The following is a 21,930-nucleotide window of genomic DNA, read 5'->3' on the forward strand; positions in this document are numbered from 1 at the left end:
GTGGCAGCACTTTAACAAAGACATGTTTGCTGCCCATCACGATCAACGAGGAAGTCACTCCTCTTCCCCCCACAATCCTTTGCGGTAATAAAGTCACCTTTCTGTTGCTTGCTACTGCCGTAAAACGATGGCTCCACCGGTTGCTGTCTCTCCATTGATTAAGGTGCGTTTACCCCAACTTGACAATTTCAAGTCAATTTAAAGGCTTTGTTGTCAATTCAATTCTTGTCTCGCTTTTGACCAGCTGCACGGAGCAGTCAATAGGTCGGCTAGCTAATGGTAGTTGCTGCAATTGCACTCACGCTATGACAGCCACATTTGTGTACAGTAGTTATGTAGCGCTGTGCAAACTAATAAAATGCACGATAAAAGATCAGAGATAGATAAGTGACAAAACGTAATTAAACACGAAATGCAGTTTTGAAGTTAATGTCGTGTGTATCAGTGATTTGATTACGCATAGTAGTTAATGGTTTAATGATCCTTTCCTGACTTGTGTGTGCATCTTTAATCCTGCGTTGGTCACGTCAGGTTTTCAAACGTGGTTGGTCAAGTGGGAAGCTTGCACACCCCAGTACCCCAAAAATATATCAGTTAACTATACAACTGGTTAAATGGGGCTAGGAAGTACGGGAGAGAGAAACAAACATTGTAATATAAAAATTACGAGCATTCAAAATAAGGGTGTCCAAATACACCACGTGATTAACACAGGGTTAAATACGTCCAATTCAGCTAATACTTTTGGGGTGATGCTGAGTAGAAGATACTTTCTGAATTATATCGAGCATAATAGAACCTCTAGATTTTTAATGTTCTTGTTGAAATATCTGGCAAAAGGTCAAAAAGCACTCGTGACTTGCTAGTGGCTGTAATCTGTTGTCTTGCAGACTGCCAGGTATTCAGCTTTGATTGCTGGCATCATTTATGGCAAGAGGAGATATGGTAAACTGTCCCCTGAATATTGTTTGCCACAAACTCTGCGTATAAATGTTCATATTCCCCACCTGGATTGTTTGCACATCTCTCCGTACAGATCACTTGAAGCCTATTGCAGCTGAGGAACGGAGGATTGAGGAGGAAGAGAAGAAGGCCCGTGAAGAGCAGGAGCGCATTGCCAAGCAGCTAGCTGAAGGTAGGCAACAGAGTAAGAATTTGATTGTGTGCTATTACGACGACGATAAAACTCTTGAATCTTGAAATGTGTTAGACATGTTTTTTGGCATGCCGAGCTGGCAAACCAAAAACGTGTTCAATAATACAAGACTGCTGTTTTTGTTACTGTTACACGTTTTGCTTGTAAACATACTGACAATATGATATTTTACGCTGTCCTTGCAGCAAATGAAGACACCATTCTGAAGTGAACGTTTACTTCCATGTACAGTTCCGAACATCTTCCTCTGCATTCTGGGACGGGCAACGTCGGTGCTCAACCACTCAAACACTCCCGTGTTGTAGATATTGACACTGTTGTGTACGAATAATTTATTTCTCTGTATTCCCTTGCTAGTGCTCTGTTTGTAAAGTTACCAATTGGCTCTTAAACTCCATCCAGATGTTTAAAAAGGCTGCACGTTTAAACCCCACCCCCACTTGTTTTCTCACATACACTGTTACATTATTGAACAAAAAATGTGCAATGTAACAATAGCTGTAAAATAGCTTGAATAAATACACGGTGGTATGACTAATGAAAAGGTGGATTTTTATTATCGAGACCAGAACCATTGTGTGGATGGTTGCTAAGGAACACGGATTGAATTAGAGCTGCCCAATAAATATTTACAATATGTTCAATGCTAAGATTTGCAGAAAAAAATATGATGGCATGCTGTCCAAGTAAGTGTCCATACAGTTACAGTTTGACTGCATTCTCAAGGGAACTGGAGCCTATCCAACTTGGGTTTAAACCTGTACCCCAGTCTGGTTGACAGTCATTTACAGGGCTTGTTATGGGCTGTCGCTGTATTGAAATTACGGATTTTTTTTCTCTATTTTAAGACGTAATGCATTTGGAGCTCCAAAAGTGCCAAAATGAAATAAAATACCATTATAATTTGAAGAAATTCTCATTAGATGTTTGTTTTATAGTGTAATTAAATATTAAAATTAATAAACCAATGTGTCATTCATTGTTTAAATATGGAGCTGAATAAATCTTTAAATGTGCAGTTATTTAAATTGACATATATATATATATATATATATATATATATATATATATATATAATAAACACTGTATATAGACATACACACATGGTATAGATATGTTTCAATTTCAAGCTCAGTAATTATAGTAAATCTTAAACTAAAGTCAAATTTGGACGTAGTAGCTAAGAACAGTAAAATGGAATGCACTGAACAATGTACTGTAGTTCAAATATTTTTTTAGATTTACATTACAGAACAACATTCAATGAAAATGGGTTGATATGTACATGGGATTTTTAATCATGTCAACTATTAATGTTAAGTTTTGGTTCAATATTTACAGTGTAAAAAAATCTTATTTAGTGTACAAATTTCTATTATTTAAAATCAATGAACAAGCTTAAATGTGTAGCGAGATAAAAAGAATAAAAAAAACAGTCCAAATGGATTATCATCAAGTCATGGAAACTGACAGGGATCAGTCATGACCGGTAGAGACCGTGACCAACTAAAGGATAGTCACCATTTTCCACTGGTGTTTCTTTTCCGCTTTCGGTTCTTCGTTTTGTTCATCATTCTGGCCATACTCAGTTTGTTTGATGTTTTCTTCCCCCCCGCACTCTTTTTCCTCCTCCGGCTCCTCATTCTTCATGTTCTCCTTCCTTTCTTTGTGTTCCTTCTTGAGCTGCTCGTTTTCTTTCTCCTCTTTGACCAAAGGCTCCTTCTTCTCGTTCTTTACTTTATTCCTGCCTTCTTTCTCCTCTTTTCCTTTCCATACGGACCATTTGTTTTTCTTGGTCTTTCTTCTAGCTTCACCGCTCATGTTGTATTTAAGCGGCTTCTGTTAAAAATGACAGACAATTAATCATCAATTCATCAATAGTCACAATTTCACACTCTCTAACTTGTGAAAGTAAATCAAACAAAAAAGGATCGGATTGCATGCATAATTTAGCCAATAGTAGGAAAAAAAAGTGAGACACAAACCTTTATGTTGCCGTTTTGTTCCAAGAAGCTCCTGGCGTAGTCGGCAGGATCAGGGAGTACCTCCTGGAACCCCAGGATCTCCATCCAGGTTCCAAAATGCTCCTCAAGCTCCGTGGTTCTTTTCTCCCACTTTTGTCGTTGTCTCTCAAGATGCGAGGTCGTGGACAAAAGAAGCTCGGCCAGGTGGAGCTCACGTGCGTTCCACTCACTTTTATCATCGAAAGATGCCTTTAAGGCTTCAAGATCTGTCCAAAACTGAGAAAAACACAAAGTAGACATCAGGGGGGTGTATGACTATGGACAATGTTTTTTTGGTGGGGTGGGGTGGGGACAAATACAACAATGATTATTAAGTCTAAAAATAAATCCTTGAATCAATAAAATTTGAAATTCAAATTTGAAATAAACGGGAAAGTAAATTTAGAAAATTGTATACTAAAATAACAATAAAATAGATATATAAACGTAGGTTGGCCCTGTTGTGCGCACAATGACCTCTTGCCGGCAGTATAGTGCCGCGCATGGAGTACACGCTTTCAATGGGCCTTCAAGAGTAGAAGAAGAAAGTTGCGCTTAAACTAAAATACATATACTGTAACTTTTTTTTGCGATTGAGGGATATTTGAGCCTTTAAGTACTATTATAGCACATATACGCATGTGCTACTGCAGCATTGGTGTGTGAGTGTCCGTTATTTGAAGACATCACATCTGACTGGATGCTATCTTCTGGTTAGTGTGACAATGATTTTACATTATTAGCATTAGCACTAGCGATTTTTTTTTTAACTGAAGCATGTACTATTGCATTTGGGGATAAGAAAGACTTGCAATTAATGTTTTTCTTGTGTGTTTATTTTTTACATTAAGACCTAACTGGGATGCCAATAAAACGATCATTTGCGAGCTGCGAAAAATATTATGGCGCACTCAGGGTACTTTCGCATTTCCGGGAACTTGCGCACTCGCAGCCTTTCGACGCATAGATTTTCCGATTGCAATGTTTCTAAATGAGAGAACTGCCACGACAAAAATAATTCACTTTCAGTTAGTTTTTGAGGCATAACAATTTATTTCTCAACACGGATGAAAGGCGTTTTTTTCCTCGAATGAAAAAAAAATTACTGTTAAGTCTTCTTCAAAGTGACAAGTAAAATAAAATTTTAAAAAAATGATGTGAAGAAATATACTATGCAAGTAAAACACTTCCAACGCACATAGAAAGGTCCTAATTATACGACTTAAGACTTCAAAATACATCATGTAAGACATTGCAAAAAAGCAACGAGATGGAATTTTGCAGATTTCATGCAAAAACCGGAGAAAATCTTTGACTCACCATATTGATGTGTGCTGGCTTATCTGTGCTCGCTTGCATAGGTGCAAAGTCTGAAGTGGGTCTGAGTCTGATGACTGCGAAAATGTCCCAGCCTATATATACGCCACACAAATTCAGTTGATCAAAGCATCAAAGCCATGCTCTTTAAACGGGCGCGGCCAAGACGTTCATTGGCTGTATGCGTTTGATGTCATCAAAACATGGACAAGATGTTGTCATGTGATTTAGCAATGGTTGTACCAAAACAAAAACGTTTTATTAGAAAAAAATAAAATTAAATTATTATCAGTTGTTTATTTTGCTCAGCAAGATCTGAAACTGTATTGAGTCATTTTATGGATTGCGAATTCACTTTGAAACTATGGACGGAGCTAGCAAGATTTATTTGTTGTAAGCAAATTTAGTATTTTTTCATGAGCGTATCTTTTTCTTTTGGTAAAGACTAAAAATGATGATGCAAAAGTCATGTGCTAATTTAATCTGCTTAGTATATGAGAGTTTGACATACATTAATAATAGTTAGAGTTGTTAATTTACTAAACACAATTTTTGACTTCCTTTTTATTATTAATAGTGTACTAATTTAATTAAATCTGCCAACAACATGAACGTTTTACATACCTAAAAGTATGTTTGAGAAACAATAACCTTTTTTCCTTTTTTTTTTTTTTTTACAAAGCCTAAAATATACTAACAGCCCAGTTTGGCTGCATGTACTGAATTTCAATTATATGTATGAAATGTAACTTTTAAGACCCCCTCTTTTGTTGCTTTCCCCCCTTTGTTCTGAATTGAAATAATTTATTGTTTAACGCGCACGTTGTTCAATGAAGAAAAACAAAACAAAACAAGTTTTGTCGAGTGTACTTTATGAGTTTATCTTGGCTGAACTACAGTATATATTCATATGACAAACGCAGTTTCTATATGTTAGAGTCGTAACCTTTTCAACACTGTTTTGACTTGCAGTTATTTTAATAGTCCACTGTGGCGGACACTAGGACCATGTCTCTCACCCAATAGGCATGTTGCTATGATCCTTTGGTGCTTTGAACATGTTGGCTTTGTCTTTGCTGTTTTGGACTTTGTTGGATGAGTTTTGTGATGGCATGCGAAGAGTAAAGATCTCCACTATCACAGCAACGTGTGGTTTCTTCGCCTCGCCACACCACACCACATATTTATTTAATTTTGGAAACTACATTAATCATTTACAGACATAAACGTAGATTTGAGAAACAAATATCACTTTGAAAAAATGTATAAAGATTTTGAAATACTGTACACCAACAATTGATTTTGCTGCATGTGTTCAAGTTAAATTGTAGGTAAAAAATGTACAGGTGCTATACTGCTACCAAGAGGCCAATATGCGCATAGTAGGAACAGCTTGTATCCTTAGTTCTTGCCTTTAATGTTGTACTGTATATTCTTCTTACTTTGTTGTTCATTTATTTTTAAATGTAAACGTAGGAATAAGGTGAACTATGCATTTAAAAACATATAGAAAAAAAGCCGAGCGGACATGTGATGTCATTTTCAGTCTTTGGCAAGTGGCAAATTGTGCTTTTCAAGGTACATATTAGAATTTTAGTTATGCAATTATGAACAAAAATAATGTTTTACGGTTGACTGGCTAAAAAGCATCCCTTTAAAAATTCAGACTGATTATGTTACAGTATATCTGAGGCTTAGTGAATTCAACTTTTCTATATTTCATAAAAAATGTGTGAACTTATCAAGGCACTATACAGGTATGATAAATAACCAACAAAAATGTTGGTTGAGTTATGCAAGAGAGCTAAAACAATGCCATGCATCGCATTACAATCGCATTTACAATAAATGAAAACAAACAGTACATGGTAAAAGGTGGGAAAGGAGAACTGACATAATGTTTTTACATATAATTATACATTCAGTCAGTAAAAATGTCATTCACAATATTGAACAATTATTTAAGGCAAGGGAGGGAAATAAAAAGGAGGAAGAAATGTCTCATGGACTTGGTGGCAGGGTGACTGGTTGGTCGCCTGTAATCCAATAATGACATTGTTGATTTTCAAATTGTCCTTTCAGAACAGCCTCCACGTGGGCTTCCAGTGTTTTTTCTCCACTTTTGCTCACGCCTTCTTTCTCTTCTCCTGCATCTTCTCCTCCTTCCTTTCTTTCTTCTTCACTTAGCTCATGCCTTCTTCTCTTTCCTCTCCTGCTTCTTCTGCTCCTTTTTCTCCTGCTTCTTCTGCTCCTTCTCCTCTTTTGTAGTCGCCGTCGTGCTCTCCACGTCGACGTCGCTCAGATCTTCCATCGATGATGACATCTTGAAATCAATAAAAAGTCGTTTTACAATTCATTCTAATGCCTGTTTTTTGTTATTTAAAAAATGACACCTATGTAGAGTAAATAATGTAAACAAAAAAAAAACACAATCATGTGCTAAAGTAATCGATGAGCTATTTAAAATAAAAAATTACTTTCAGTAACTAAGAAAAACTGCAACAATTAATAATTGGATAATTTAGGTAACTTCGTACTGAAGTAATCTATTACTTAAGACAATTAAAGACATGGATTGAATGTCTGAACTCCTAAAAAAAAAAAAAAAAAAAAAAAAAGTAAAAATATGTGTTTGGAATTAAATCAGTTAAAAAATGTTCAATAAAATACTTTAATGAAAACATCCTAAATGAAAAAACTGATCAACAGCAGATTTGAATTGGAAATGGTTTCAAGTCAAAGTACTTTTGACATCAGGTTTTTGAGATACTTCAATATATTTTTTTGTTGTTTTTAAGTTTGACCAATAAATAAATAAAATATTGTGTACTTTGGGAAATCCACACAGCCCACAGCTAATTGATGGCACAAGTTTGATGAAAACGGAACAAAAGTGGATTTGAATCAGAAATGATTTCATGTCTCTCCAAATTTACTTTTCACATCAGGTTCTTCATACACTTTAATCTCTTTATTATTTTCAAGTTTGACCTACAAACATTCGTACAATGTGGCATTTACTGTAATTTATAGTTCAGGAAAATAAACAACTGTTGCTGAACCTGACTTTATTTGATATCATGATAAGGAAAATTAATTAGAGTAGGCTGTACTGAAGAACCGTAATGCGGTAAACACTTTTTTACGTGTAAATGACCCTTATATTTTACCCATCACTTGTGATTCTGTACAAACAATGTAACAATGCACAAGAAAAAAATTGCAGTTAAAAAATGATAACGATACAAATTTGACTGATTTGATGTTGGTGAATGCTTATTTTTCTGAACTCGCTTGCTGATTGTCGTGCAGTCAGAAGTGTAATGAAGGTGCAAACTGAAACTAACAGAAACGTTTTTTTTTTTAAAATTAACTGAAAGTTTATTGGGGCGGGGCTAATATAATGACTTCGCTAGCTCTTGGATGAGGCGTCGCGGGTATATGACGTCATTATGCGACAATTAATGTCAAGAGTACGCGCCAGTTTTTAATTGCGAAACGCATCCTCATGTTTATAATTTTTAATAGGATTTTTGGTTACCTACGTTATCGCAGCAGCCATCAAGATTCTGCATATTTTCCACTAATGTCATCCGACCGAACCTCCACCGCCAGCAGGGCTGCTCCATGACCCGGATATCGATCTCTGGTGATCCGTGATAACTCTCGAAGGAACTTCCATCTTGACAACTATAAAGTCGAACTTGGCTACCAAGCTAGGTTGGCTAACGCTTTGACCAGATACGGCAACTTCGGTCTGCTCAATATTCGAAATGGACGAAAACTTTTTCGTCGTCCTAAGTCCTTTTTCGTCCTAAGTCTCCTCGCCCACTGTAATATTGACTAAACCCGTCAACAATGAAATAACCTTTTCCCCCTCTGGAAGAATCGATTTAGCCTAAAGTTTACATAGAGTTCAACTGCGTAGTAGCGCGTGGCATTTGACATAGAGCGCATTACCGCCTCCTACTGTACTGGAATGTGAGATAATTTGCTGATGGTAAATGTGTCAAAAGAACTCGACTGGAGAGCATAAGAACATCTCATCTTTCCCACTCGTTTCAAAAACTGTAATTACCTATTTCCACATTCTAAACACCGATTCAAGCTTGCTTTGCACCACAATGATCGGTGTCTTCTTCCTCGTGTAGTTAATTGATGGTTTGCAAAAAAATACGTTTAATGCCGCCGACTGGTTGTAACTTTGTAACGTTTACAGTATTGCATTTGAATAGACGAAATGCTTTGTGTGATGTTATGAAATAAAAGATCATTTCAATGTATAATTTATCCAGAAATACTGTTCCATTCCAAATTAAAAACATTTCACAGGCTGTCCGCTTAGGTCACCACCGTATTTATTCGGGATATTCATGACATGTTTTCTCCATTTATTGCTTTTAATTGAAATGAAAACAGTTTGCAAGAAATCCAAATTCTGCTTTAGAAATATATCTGGCCTTCCAGTTTAAAAAACAAAAACAAAACAGTAAACATTTCATCTGAGTTGTCATGGCGCAGTACAAAACAAATATTAAAATCTTGTCTCATTTTACTCACCTATGTACTTGCTTTACTGCAACGCTGTTTCAAATGAGTGAAGTTGAATATTTTGCCCAACTCCCAAATGCAAAAAAAAGCTGCTCATATCAAAAGTTGTGATGTCACTATTGGTCTTCATTGTGACCTGACGTGACCCTGGTCCAGTCAACCTGAGGTCACATCCACTTAAGAAGGTGTGCACCTTCAAATGGATCAGCCCAAGCCAACAATCACTTACATAACGCCTCAGTGCAGGTTGCCAATTATAGCTGTCCTGCTAAACTTAGCGCTCACACACTGCAGTCAGAAATAGTTTCTCACAAATACTGTGGAGGTTTCATCATTTTTATGTTGTATTAAGGAAATTCAGTTTTGAAATTTCAGGATTCGTCCAAGAGAATTTACAGGTGAACAGGGTTTTTGCAATACAATTTACAACACATGTTTGAACTTTCAATTACAGTTGGCATTGAGTAGAAGTAAGTATAAAATTAACTTATAGAAATGAAAGTAAGACTCTACCTTTTTGATGTAATCACTGTTTACAAATAGGTCATTTTCATGACAAAGCTATTTTGGATAAAAGGAGAAAGCAAGATTTTTTGTGAACACATGTGTTTTCTGCAAAATGATGACTCAGACCCCAAAATGCTCCCAAAAGCCTATCCCTGCTTTACAATGTATCACAACACTTTTTTTTCCACAATTACTGTTACTTGCTAACCAAGTACTGCTCTCTCCTTGGTATTATTTTATGACGTGAAAACAGCAACAACAATAAATGAGGCAGGGGTCATTGACGTTGTACTCAGCATCCCTTTGAAATACTTCACTTACCTGTTCCGAATACCAGTTTTCAAAGCATACGTTTGCAAATGTCTTGCAGAATTTTGATTCAACAAAGATCATCAGTTTCTATACATGGAGTACTATGGAGAGAAGAATAATTACCGCCGAGTGTCTGGCATCCGGCGATTTGCACTATTTTAAACTAAACAAAGGCTCCAAGAAGTGATTACGCAATCATTAAAATAGGTTTCAATGAATGTGATAAACAGCGGTTAATTAACTGATGAATTTGGACAGCCGTAGATGTGCCCCACATGGAAAATCAATTGGACACCCCCTGCTTTAGAGATTTGCGGCAAAGTTGCAACAACATCGCTGTTTTAATGCAACCCCCATTCAGAAAAGAAATCACGTGTCCAAACTTTGAGTGCGGCCATGTGCCCGAGGACCAAATAGGTTCCTCACCCCACCCAGCCCGCCAATCACCATGTTATGTATGCTATTATGTGGCTCTGCAAACAATTACATAAAGCCTATAGAGTGCTGAATGCGAGCGCTCACCAGCTTACAGCGTGGGATTTGGTTAAATGGATTACTGCTAGATTTGCACTCCGCATTTAGGTTCCAGACATGGAAATAAACCGTGAGCCAGGTGCGCTTCAGGTATAAAAAGCTGCAATGCCCAATTGTCACTCACATCTCCGAAGTGAGGACCTTGCTGCTTGTCACTACCCCTACAAGGTAAGGCGATGCGGCCCTGTGGAGATGAGCCAGGACGGTCTTCGTTTTGAAGCAAACTGACGTGGTTTTCTTGTCTTTGCCTAGAATGGATTTGCAGATGTTTGCCCTGGTGGTGCTGCTGCTGGCCAGCGTGGAGCAAAGCCTGGCCAGCTGCGTGGTGGACAGCTTCACCGTCAAGCAGGACTTTGACCCCGCAAGAGTAAGTCCGCATCGTTTCACGAGGAAAGGACAAACTCGATAAACCGTTTGATAGGCATCCATTGTGGTTCTTCCGTAAACACTGTAGTTAAGCACGCTCGCTGTTTGTGACGTCACGGTGTCCTCTGCGCAAGCGGGACAGGTTTGAGACGTTTGGCGTTCACACACAGGTGTATGGAATGACCTCACAAAAAAAAAAAAAAAAACGGATTCAGCAACCAAAAAAAAACAAAACAAAAAATCTGAATTGCACAATAAGCCCTGCAGTGTGAACCTAGCCTTAGAGAGTGTTTCCAAACCCTTGACTCTGGTAAAAGAACTGATTCAATACCCCATGTTAAAAAAGGCTGAAAAATTACTTTCAGTAAATATGAAAATAAGATGCAAAGGGTTTACACTTAAAGGCGCTATGTCATGGTATTTTAAGCTATGTTCACAAACTGGATACATTGTGAGGTCACCCACAGAGGTTGAATTGTCTACCTAAAAAAAGCTATTAAATAGTAGAAAACAAGTATTTGTTTGGGTGTCATGAATGATTCTAAACACGTCCTTTTTTTTTTTTTTTTTTTTGTCGTCAGTATGCTGGGAAGTGGTACGCCTTGCAGAAGAAGGATCCCGAGGGTTTATTCCTTCAGGACAATATCTCTGCTGAGTACACAGTTGGAGATGACGGCGCTATGGTGGCCTCCTCCAGGGGTAGAGTCACTCTCTTCGGGTGAGTAGCGTTTAATATTTCCTGCGCGTGTTTCTGTTAAAGCAGGGGTTGTCAAACTTTTTGGCGTCAGGGACCCATTTCGGAAAGAACATTTTCCAAGGACCCCTACTGCAAATGTTTGCGGAAACAAAAACAAAACAAAAAAAAAAGTGTAGATTAACTCAATCATATAATTGAAATACAAATGATATTCCTTTCATTACAAAACGTTAATTAGAGGCAAATGAGTATGATTATCAGTGCAAAACATTTGCATATGCTAACATTCACCAAAAGGAAATACCTAGCACAAACGAAAATGATAATGAGCTAAACACATATATAACATGCTGAAGATATAAACTAAAATTGGCTGGCATATTTATCTACAGTCACAAGTTGAATCAACAAACCAACTAATTTCCCCACAACAATATGCATTATCAAGAGCGGACAGAGGCGGCGCCAAAAATCAAAGACTAAGCCAAACAAGGAACACGTCTGTAACTGTTTAAAGATGAACTAAATCAGTTCCAAAACACCCGAATTATTTTACTGACCCCCTGCAGTCGGCCTGCGGACCCACTTTGAGAACCACTGCGTTATAGCACTAAACCTCTTGCCGGCTGACGTGAACTTTTCCCGACTCCCCATTCCACGTTCAGGTTCTGGGTGGTGTGTGCGGACATGGCCGCTCAGTACTCCGTGCCCAACCCTGAAAGCCCAGGAAAGATGTTCATGAACTACCAGGGACTGGCCAGCTATCTGTCCAGCGGAGGTATGAGCAATAATTGTCATACACACGTACGCTGACCGCCCGGGTCCGAACGTGTGCCCGGCGCTCCTCCAGGTGACAACTACTGGGTCATCGACACCGACTACGACAACTACGCCATCACCTATGCTTGCCGCAGCCTGAAGGACGACGGAAGCTGCGAGGACGGCTACGCCCTGGTCTTCTCTCGCAACCCTCGCGGCCTGCCCCCTCCCATCCAGAGAATCGTGCGCCAAAAACAGGAGGAAATCTGCATGGCGGGTCAGTTCCAGCCCGTGCTGCAGTCAGGTACGTGTTCAGTCTTGCGTGACGTAACCGAGGAGGATGTTTGGGCTGAGCGTCATTTCTCGTTTTCCTTGTCATTAGGAGCTTGCTAAGTATGTTCAACCAGCAGCTGAAGAGAACTTCATTAGTCGTCGCCGAGGGAATAAAGTCGGCGCTCCGTCGAAGCTAACCAAAGATGCGAGAATAATCCTCTTTTGCCTAAAATTGCCATCATGCCCGCTGTCAAGACAAAACAGCCCGTTGAAATGTAATGCAATTGCTAAGATGAAGAAAAAGGTGAAGAAAATTCATTGTTTGAACAAGGTGACACAACGCCCCCTCTTAACACTATTGTCAATGTCTCCACATGGATGCAATCTGCGGTTTCATCATTCTTGAGCATTTTATATATAAAAAAACAACAAAAACTGCAAGCTGCATTGTGTTTTTAAAAAATGACTTTATTCAAAAATATATATACCATATCTTGCTATGACAGCTACCCACAAAAGACAACTGTCGCATACTTACTGCAAAGTTCATAAATATCTGTGTGGGTGCACCAAACAAAAATCAAATTAAATACAGTCTGAGATGGATGTCCTGCCATGTCTAAAGCTCCTCTGAATACTTCTCTGGCAGCGAGTACACGCCAGGCCTGCCCCAGTAGTCCACAGCTCGAACTCTATACCAGCCGCTCACCTGCCGCTCCACTGAACAAAAACAGCATGCGAGTCAGCATCAATAACATGGCAAATATTCAAACGGAGGCTTTACGATGCGGCGAAGTACGGTACGCCATTGTACAATAACTGTAAATACTGTACAGTACACACGCACACACATCTCCTTATAATTGGTTCAATGATTTTGACCCCCCCCCCCCCCCGTGGGCTACAGGAAAGCCATTCCACAAGCTTTATTTCAGCTTGCTTTATCCATTCCAAACCATTTCGACTTTGACCAGAAAAGTTAGAATTAAGCCAGAATCTTGTACTGCAGACAGCTGCAAAATGCATTTGACTGAGGTCAAATCTGCTCTTGGACATTCAATCGAATATTAGACAGGATCTACTGTATGAACATTTTAGGGCTGTACGTACATGCGTGCGTATGTGTGCATGCATACAGTATATGTGTGTGTGCATGGAAGTATGTCTTTGATCCAATGGAGTGCAGAGGAGAGGAAATACTAAAGAAAGTGAAATTTGCTAGCCTGGGGCTTGCATTTTACTCATGTGAGATTCACTTTACGATAATATTCGCCCCTGAAAAAGGATGAATAAATCTATCAAGCACTCAAAAGGAAACATGTATATTCATGACCATGAATAGTGAATAAAAACATCTAATCAAAACTGCAGAAGGTAAATGTGAAAGGAATTACACATTTTATATTACTGTAGTTTGTACAAGGATTCCAGACAGGCCACATAGTAGCCCAATCATTTAGCATACATCAGGAATCATTTAGCATATCCAGTACACTACTAGGTAAAAATGATTCAACAGCACCATTTAGCAGATCAGAAAAGGTCAAAATGACCTTTCGGCTTTCAGCTCATTTCTGCGTTTTCAACAGTTCCTCAAGTTTTGTTGACAGTGTACAATGATTCCTAATCTCATTAAACCATCACCCCAAAAACAGCTTACCAGGTGAATAAACAAATGATGTAAAAATGGTGTTGCGACTATTAATCCTGCTGAATATCTTGCGACTTGCAGAGCGCTCCACTTCAAAAGTGTGAATGCATCTGCAAATAAAGAATGAACGCTTTATGGCGTGCGAAACATTTGACTCTGTACAAAAAGTCTCACTGAGTTTATGCACCCACTTGGACTCAAGGCAGCCATCAGACCAGACGATAAGGACTTGGCCTTTGGTGATCCTGATGAAGCGCAAGCCGTTGACCTTGAAGGGCGAATAGAACAGACGGGTTTTTTCCGGAACTCAGAACCTACATTTAGCCATCTAATCATTTATTTGCTAGCCATGAAAAGCATTCTTGATGTCCACATTCATGTCCAAGAGACAGCACAATAGCTCAACTTGTGCTCCATTGGATGAATGTACACAGCTGCTCTGCATCACTCAGAAAGAGCCAAAGCACTGACCTGGTTGGGCGCAGTCGCGGGTCGGGCACATACATGTATGAGCAGCACCGAGGGAACGCGCAGTCTTGCCTTCAAAGTCAGAGCGTCCCCCGCAGGCACCGGCCGCGGCCCATCAACGAGAGGCTCCTGGCAAAGTAGCATATCGAGTAACGTCTCGCGAGGAAGACTTTTCAAGAGCTTGACAATACAACGGGTGGGACAAAAAAAAAAAAAATCACACATCAGGTACGACATTTGAAGTTGAGGAAAACGATACGCTGATATGGACTGATTTTGAGACTTCGTCCCCAACCCACAATGCAGAAAGAAATGGCACATTTGCACCCTATTGCGGACGACCGAAGGCACACCAGTGCAATTACCATGCTGTCTCTTCAGCGTGTTGAAATACACAACTATATCCTTGAGGCGTACGCATTATATTGTCAACGAAGGATTTAAACGTTAAAAGCTTGACTTCCTTCACCTCCTCATGTGTTTGAGATTATTTGAATTTGAAGGCGTTTCTACATTTTTGACTGTAACCGCATTTCGTTAAAAATATCGTGCATGCGGTCTTTTCTTCAATTACACAAATATTGAGACGCACAGTAATCATACAATTGTGTTTACGGACTTATTAGCAACATGTAATATTTCTGTTGCTAGTTCTTCATTTGTCGAAATCACGGTTACTGAGAAGAAGACACGCTGGTGAACTATGATCCAAATTAAAGATGACCATGTTCAAACCTGGACATTCCTGATCTTTGTAAACTGCTCTCTCGTCGGGTAGATGGGGCTTCCCATGTCCTGCCATCGTTGATATGGGTTACTCACGTTATTGTCCATCAGATACGTGACATATACAAGACCTGAGTCCCAAATAAAGAAGACGTCAGCATTTGAAGCAACTGCTCTCATGCAGAGTCAGAGAGCAATTGTTGGTGATCAAATTATCATAAAGAGGAAGGGAACTATGTGCAGTGAAGCATATGCATGCCATCCACCTGTGTGTGCCTCCAGCCCTTTTAGCGTCACGGTGACAACATTAACGTTGGCGGATGTGCGATTGTCGTCACTGCTGTAGACCAGCAAGGCGGCCCGCCAACTGTCCGACCCTCCGGGGACTCCGGGCTGGTGGCTACTTGCGACAACTCCCACGCTCCCGCTGTGGGCATCGTGGGTTTCTGAGGCGTTCAAGACTTGGGCCAGGACCTGGGTTTCACCTGGTGGAGAAACGACAACAGGCTGAAGAAATAAGCCATCAAATAATGTTTCTGTTCCATTAACACATTGCATGCTGTCAGGTTTCACTTGAACAAGAATAATCGTTTTACATCATGTCAAATTATGAACTAAGAGATGCATTCAAACGGAGCATTCAGAATAATATTTGGTTTGTGGAACATGAATTGTTTTTATCCATCTCAGGGGGCAGCCATTTTGTCATCGGTTGCTCAGGGCTCAGCTTGCAAACGTCACGCTACGCAAAAAAGAAAGCGAGTCTTCAGATTTCACCTGAAAAAAAAAAATGAAAAAAAAGACATAAGGGCCAGATTTTTTTTTAAACTAACTAATTCAACACTGTAAAAATCAATCAATCAAGGATGCAATTACCCATTGTCTATTTGATGTAGTTATTTTATACAATTGTTACGTTGAAACTTTCTGTTCAGGGTGATGAGGCAAGTTAGAACTTTTTTGTCTACCGTCAAACATTTTCTTTACTTTTTTTTTTTTTTTTTAGATAGCATTGTGGGTCATGTCAAAATGTAATTTTAGTATATGCCACGGGCTGCCAAAATGTGGATGGCGGGCCGCCTATGGCTCTCGGGTCATAGTGTGGACACCTCTATCTGAGGCACTATAAGAGCAAGTGGTAAAATCTCCTGAGAAGAATAAAAACAGTTGCAATATTAACTAGAACGCTGCGTTTAGATCAGCTGGGGTGCACAGGCACGACTCCAATTACCGAGCAGAGCCAGAAGGCCCATGACGGTGAGGATGGGCTTCCTGATGAGCTGCACGTGAGGGGGCCGGGTGTTGTTGATCTGGAAGCGAGCGGTCAGAGTGCGCTGGGTGAAGGGGTGAGGATGGTAGCTGAGGAAGCCATTGTCGTTGCTCAGAAGGGTGTAGTTGATGCTGGTGTTAGCAGACAGCAAATCCTGATGCTGACTGATCACCTGTTCATAGACACAATTTGCATAAGCTTACATTTACTTTACGCCACATGGGTGGGGGAGGCGGAGCTTGGTTTACACAATCCCAAGATGGCAAAAATCGCCGGATATTGTACCGCCTGCTCCTGTAGCAGTGAGGTCACGCAGAAATACTTGACCTGAATTTGACACTGCCATCAGTACTCAATTCGTTTCACACCAAACTTTGTGTGTGAGACGCTTTGTGACCGTTGTTCACCGAGTCTGAACCCGATCCTTACCTTGACGGCCATGGCGGCATAGGTCACGTCCGCTCTCCACTCCTGAGGCCGGGACCAGCCAACCAGCGGATCGGCCTCGTCGTTGTACACGGGCCTGCTGCCGAACCGAGGGAAACGCTCTTGAATCTCTCCCACGGTCTGCATCTCCTGCTGGAGGATGGGTAAAGAGTAACCTCCTCCCTAAATGAATCCAACAAAAGAAAAGAAGCACAAAATATAGATAGGTAAAGTCAACCACAGCCGAGAACTCCAGTTACTAAGCTCTCTGGGTCCTATACGACTGACAAGATCGTGACAACGGCGACATCTGGGTATGTGAACCAGGGAACATTCCAGTTTTGGAGGAGCAAAATATTCTCAAATCGACTTCTTTTATAGAGGAATATATGTGTTATTGGTTCCAAGAATGATTTGTGGACAGTGCATTATGTCTTGTTTTTTGACTTCTGGCATTGAAAAGGTCTAATTAAAAGAGGGGCAAGTACATTCTCTGGTGCACTTACCTAATTTATCTTTTTGTTGTCATTAATAAAAGATATGACAGACGATTTTTCTCCCCGCTTCAGTATGAGCAGCGTTTAAGTCCATCCATCCATTTTCTAGAGCTACTTATCCTCACAAGGGTCGCAGGCTGGCTGGTGCCTATCCCAGCTGACTACGGGCCATAGGCAGAGGACACCATGAACTTGTGGCCATCCAATTGCAGGGCACACAGAGACAAATAACCATTCATGCACCCAATCACATCCAGGGGCAACTACCATGCATGTTTTTGGAATGTCGGAGGATATCAGAGTGCCTGGAGAAGGGGCACGCGAGCACAGGGAGAACATGCAAACTCCACACAGGAAATCCGGAGCCAGCTGGAATTGGACTCCGGTCCCTTAACTGTGAGGCTAACCACTGCGCGACCGAGTCGCCGGCGTTTAGGTGGATGAAAGCTCATTTGTGTGCGTCAAAATGTTTTTCTCATCGTGTGGCATTGTGCATAATCAAATGTAAACACTCATTTTTCTACTTTACCTTATCTACATTTCAGTACAGAATGCGAGTACCTCTGTTCAGATCGGCCTGCGCAGTCTGTTGGAAAAGGATCATGTTCATTCACACCTTCTTGTGCAGGGCGATGTAGTCGATTCGGATGCCCGTCTCTCCAGTGAAGTAATTGCTCCCATTGTAGCAATGTTGAAGCATGGCCCAGCAGTAAGGTGAGTGTGGCGGCGAGTGACAAGAGTCTCCCGGACCCCCGAACCTAAGCAATTTGCTGGCAGCACGCAGACCCTCTGAACAGGCATCGTAATAATTTAAAAACCCTGATGAGAGACAACATCGCAGATTGCACAGTCGATTCTTTAGAGATCGCCACAGTGGCATTTCCAAGTACATACGACTGTGGTTTTACTTTGTACAATATGACACATCCTAATTAATATCTTACCGTCATTAAAAGTCAGTTTCACCAAGTAATAGTTACAGGATGTACTGTATTTCAAACTTAATCATATTTTAATCGTGATCACGATATTGGCTGCCACGATTAATTAAGCTGATCCTCGGCGATATTAACACTTCAAAAGTCGTCTACCTTACATGTCAAATCAAGCGCTTTGTCATCCTACCGCGAGGAGCAATGTTTCTCACATGTTTGCATGACAAAAGCTAATGTTTGTTTTCCACACTAATATATTATTTACTAGTGTGAAATGGCCTTAAGTTTCTCATCTCATTCCTAATATATACCGTGCTAGCTGTCAATTGACAGCCATTTCAAAAAATTGGCCAAAAAAGTTTGAATACATTCAATTTGAAATGACCGAAAATGGCATTTTGACTGCTGATTGATTACAATTTGCATAAAAGTAAACAATGTGCTTGGTTCTAAGTAGGCTTAGGCTCGAATTTTTTCATCGATTTGCACTCAGCAAGCAAGTTAATTCTTTACATTATTTATTTTAGTTTATTATTATTTATAAATATCAAGCCTTGAAGCCTTGTTTATATACTGCTTGTTAAAAAAAGGGCAATAAACAAGACGTTTAACTAAATGTGATGAATAATCGTGATTTCAATGTTGAAATTCAAACTACAGCATAAATGAAAATGGCAGGCTGTGCGGACTTTGTCAGTACCTTGAATTGACATGGTGACGTTATCAAAGTCATGGTTGTTGGGTTCATTCCATGTTTCAAAGTTCCACTGAGAAACATTTTCAAGACCATATTTTCCTATAACAGACCAGGAACATTTCGTGAGTTGCCTTGCCTTTGATCAGAGCCACGTCAATCACCCGAGAGGTGTGTTTCACTCACCAATGTACCTCTTGGCGATAAGATGAACCAGATTCCTCCACTTGAACACTTGAGCTTTGTCTTCAAAGTCCGTGAAGTAGTTTGAGACGCTGCCCATCAGTTCAAAACCTCAAAGTTAAGAAATGTAGAAGAGGCAAAAAGAAAACAGGCATATCCGAGTATTGATACCAAGTACTGTATCGTTATCAAACATACATTTTCTTATTTCAAGGCACAAGGTACTCACGACGGCAGCCGATACTAATTGGCAGCTCTCTTTGATCATTTTTGCGATCATGACAAATTGGAAGAATAAAAAACTGCCATTCATGAAATTTTATGAAAATTCCTATTGCAATTATTATTAATCATAATAGTAATAATATAATTAGTAATAATAATTACTATTACTAATTATTGCAACATTTTTTAAAAAAATAATCTGGCAGTTTTGGGGGAATACTCGCGGTATCAGTACTTGTATTGGTGAGAAAAAAGTGGTATCGAACATTAATAAAAAACAAATACAAAAACAAAGACATTTACCGAGTGTGAATAGTTCTTGTTCTGTATTCAGATACTAGTTTAAATGAGAAATGCTAACGTGCTAGCAGCCAGTTATATTAACGCAAGGGGTGTCCAACTTGATCCTCGAGGCCCGCTGTCCTGCATGTTTTCCAGGTTGTCTTTTCCCGACAATCCTGATTCAAATGATCTTCTCATTAAAAAGCTCAGCAAAAACCGAATTAACTTTCTGATTAGTTACTGATTTGAATCAGAATTAGTGAAACACAAACACTCAGGCAGAACTTGCAACACTTCACAATTCATTTGGAGGATTTAGTCAGGGAAAATTGTGATCCTACAAAAAATAAGTACGTGGATTTGGAAATACTGTAGTGGTCTGAACATTCAGGATGGGCTGTACATTTTGACTTTGGAAAGTTTGAATTGGTTGACAAGTTAGATAGGATCAGCTAAATTATTTTCATAAACTTTCTAGACTGATTTCCAGGGATTTTACTTTTCATTTGGATATCTGCAATAAAAATGATGTTGAAATGGTTTGACATGGGCAAGAAATGTGGATGAAAAGTTCGGTGTGAATTACAGATGCGATAGTATATTCTCTCGCCTGGCGTGGGGGTGTGGTACCTGGGCGGAGGCCATTAATCCATAAGAGCTCTATTAGTTGGTCCAGTTTTGTGAAATTATACAGGGGTTGTCCTCCAACATCCCTGAAAAGACAATTGCAGACGCCAAACAACAATGGTAACACAATAAGTACAAGCTGATCTGAGCTGCGGCTGTTTGGCTTACTCGGCGGAGACCAGTTCCATCATCCAGTGTATTCGGACCTGCCGAATCCCTCCATGTGGGACGGAGCCCACGTAGGCAAGGTTCTGTTGCTGGTCAACGCTCAGAACAAACTCGTGCGCTTGAGTGTGAGGGAGAGGAGGACTGCGCATGGCACACAGTGCTTATATATATTATTTGCCTATCATACAAAACGGTCAAACTAAACATAAAACACAAAGAATGACATGCTAGATTATTGTCCAGCATTATGTAAAACAGATGTTTTTTTTTCAATGCAATTTACATTTTAGAATGACACATTTTTGTTTTTAAGCGGCTGTCTGCAACCAAAAGCCGACATTGGAAATGCCTTTACATACTCAGTGTTATTAGCAGTCGTGGTTGCATTATTTTTTTTTTTTTTACGTATTAACTTGAATTACAAAAAAAACAACAACATCCCAGTGACGACTCACTCAAAGGTTCCTTATTTTTTAAACCTAAGGCAGAGTAGCTCTACCCAACTGCAAACTATCAAAAGTGTCAACACCAACACATACGTAAAGCAAAACGCTCTTATTAACATTCATAGTCTACTCGAGTCAACAGAATTTAACCTAATCTGTTACCTGCGTGAACACAAAACACCAAATACATACAATATTGCATATGTAAAAGTACAGCTCACCACAGTAGGGCTGTTAATACCCAACGAATACATTTTCTGGGTTGAATTATTATTTACTTACCAGAAGCCTGTGCTTCTCCAAAAGTGTTTCAGAGGTGCTACCGGTTTTCCAAGGTCAACATTGATGACAAACGAATCGGAAATAACGTGTGTGATGTACACTATGAACGCAAAAGCAAGCAATGCTTTTTTCAGCATTTCTGCAAAGGAACTTGTCAAATGCAATTAATTTGCGTGAGATGCACCTCCTATTAAAATGGAGTAAAATCTAGCATTTCAAGAGTTCCGTTGTCCAACTGGGGGTTACAAAAAATCACACACACAAAACCACTAAGATTTGAGCATGTTAAAGAATCCAAGGAAAAACATTTAGAGGCTAGAGTTGAAGTCAGCTGACCACGATTACGTCATTTCACTGCGACGCACTAGTAGTTTTTCAGCGACATTTGGTTACAATGTTTCACAGCGAATAAACCGTTATTAAACACATTAACGAGGGGGTATCGTCGAAGAACCCTGGTCAGTGTCTATAGGAAACCGACCGTTGAGAACATTCATACGTTTAACTTAACAGTAGATCCACATAACGATCGCCTGATTGAGTTCTGCCACAACACTGATGAACAACCTGTTGTC

The 21,930-nt window shown here is 39.7% G+C and overlaps 4 protein-coding genes across 7 annotated transcripts; 2 read left to right on the top strand and 2 right to left on the bottom strand.

Moving 5' to 3' along the window:
- Positions 1 to 21: 21 nt before the first annotated feature.
- Positions 22 to 1,700, top strand: atp5meb (ATP synthase membrane subunit eb). Its single transcript, XM_088433087.1, has 4 exons — positions 22 to 163; positions 891 to 945; positions 1,037 to 1,135; positions 1,342 to 1,700. Exons 1-4 carry the CDS (start codon positions 128 to 130, stop codon positions 1,365 to 1,367), a joined length of 216 nt encoding a protein of 71 aa, XP_088289213.1. The 5' UTR covers positions 22 to 127; the 3' UTR covers positions 1,368 to 1,700.
- A 673-nt stretch (positions 1,701 to 2,373) lies between these two features.
- Positions 2,374 to 4,513, bottom strand: LOC148430072 (uncharacterized). Its single transcript, XM_088433076.1, has 3 exons — positions 4,480 to 4,513; positions 3,142 to 3,396; positions 2,374 to 2,995 (listed from the first exon to the last, which is right to left on the bottom strand). Exons 1-3 carry the CDS (start codon positions 4,480 to 4,482, stop codon positions 2,663 to 2,665), a joined length of 591 nt encoding a protein of 196 aa, XP_088289202.1. The 5' UTR covers positions 4,483 to 4,513; the 3' UTR covers positions 2,374 to 2,662.
- A 5,873-nt stretch (positions 4,514 to 10,386) lies between these two features.
- On the top strand, positions 10,387 to 13,081 carry LOC148430073 (purpurin-like). The gene is made up of 6 exons (XM_088414069.1): positions 10,387 to 10,548; positions 10,633 to 10,747; positions 11,328 to 11,464; positions 12,109 to 12,221; positions 12,294 to 12,506; positions 12,585 to 13,081. Exons 2-6 carry the CDS (start codon positions 10,634 to 10,636, stop codon positions 12,593 to 12,595), a joined length of 588 nt encoding a protein of 195 aa, XP_088270195.1. The 5' UTR covers positions 10,387 to 10,548; position 10,633; the 3' UTR covers positions 12,596 to 13,081.
- idua (alpha-L-iduronidase) lies at positions 12,923 to 21,714 on the bottom strand. 4 transcript variants are annotated; one of them, XM_088414040.1, is made up of 14 exons: positions 21,356 to 21,714; positions 20,628 to 20,768; positions 20,463 to 20,545; positions 19,329 to 19,436; positions 19,149 to 19,244; positions 18,130 to 18,332; positions 17,020 to 17,166; positions 16,552 to 16,762; positions 15,587 to 15,805; positions 15,330 to 15,451; positions 14,598 to 14,774; positions 14,318 to 14,394; positions 14,136 to 14,236; positions 12,923 to 13,195 (listed from the first exon to the last, which is right to left on the bottom strand). In XM_088414040.1, the coding sequence occupies exons 1-14, from the start codon at positions 21,490 to 21,492 to the stop codon at positions 13,095 to 13,097; spliced, it is 1,923 nt and encodes a 640-aa protein (XP_088270166.1). In that variant the 5' UTR covers positions 21,493 to 21,714; the 3' UTR covers positions 12,923 to 13,094. The 4 variants fall into 4 exon arrangements, with proteins under 4 accessions (XP_088270166.1, XP_088270157.1, XP_088270175.1 ...); XM_088414031.1 differs by having other exon boundaries at positions 17,020 to 17,199; XM_088414049.1 differs by having other exon boundaries at positions 14,598 to 14,723; positions 17,020 to 17,199; positions 21,356 to 21,713.
- Between the last annotated feature and the right edge of the window lie 216 nt (positions 21,715 to 21,930).

The sequence above is a fragment of the Hippichthys cyanospilos genome, chromosome 1 (assembly GCF_059441005.1).
Source record: "Hippichthys cyanospilos isolate Australia breed blue-spotted pipefish chromosome 1, RoL_Hcya_1.0, whole genome shotgun sequence".
Classification (NCBI taxonomy): domain Eukaryota; kingdom Metazoa; phylum Chordata; class Actinopteri; order Syngnathiformes; family Syngnathidae; genus Hippichthys; species Hippichthys cyanospilos.

Excerpts from the sequence above, each read along its gene's own strand:
- idua (XM_088414031.1), bottom strand. The coding sequence starts at position 21,492 with ATGCTGAAAAAAGCATTGCTTGCTTTTGCGTTCATAGTGTACATCACA. Across the intron at positions 15,452-15,586 it reads AGGGCTGGAGGCACACACAG|GTCTTGTATATGTCACGTAT; the intron begins GTGGATGGCATG and ends TTTGGGACTCAG. Across the intron at positions 14,775-15,329 it reads CAAAGATCAGGAATGTCCAG|CTCTTGAAAAGTCTTCCTCG; the intron begins GTTTGAACATGG and ends TGTATTGTCAAG.
- atp5meb (XM_088433087.1), top strand. The coding sequence starts at position 128 with ATGGCTCCACCGGTTGCTGTCTCTCCATTGATTAAG. Across the intron at positions 164-890 it reads CTGTCTCTCCATTGATTAAG|ACTGCCAGGTATTCAGCTTT; the intron begins GTGCGTTTACCC and ends GTTGTCTTGCAG. Across the intron at positions 946-1,036 it reads TTATGGCAAGAGGAGATATG|ATCACTTGAAGCCTATTGCA; the intron begins GTAAACTGTCCC and ends CTCTCCGTACAG.
- LOC148430073 (XM_088414069.1), top strand. The coding sequence starts at position 10,634 with ATGGATTTGCAGATGTTTGCCCTGGTGGTGCTGCTGCTGGCCAGCGTG. Across the intron at positions 10,748-11,327 it reads AGGACTTTGACCCCGCAAGA|TATGCTGGGAAGTGGTACGC; the intron begins GTAAGTCCGCAT and ends TTTTGTCGTCAG. Across the intron at positions 12,222-12,293 it reads CAGCTATCTGTCCAGCGGAG|GTGACAACTACTGGGTCATC; the intron begins GTATGAGCAATA and ends GCGCTCCTCCAG.
- LOC148430072 (XM_088433076.1), bottom strand. Across the intron at positions 2,996-3,141 it reads AACAAAACGGCAACATAAAG|AAGCCGCTTAAATACAACAT; the intron begins GTTTGTGTCTCA and ends CATTTTTAACAG.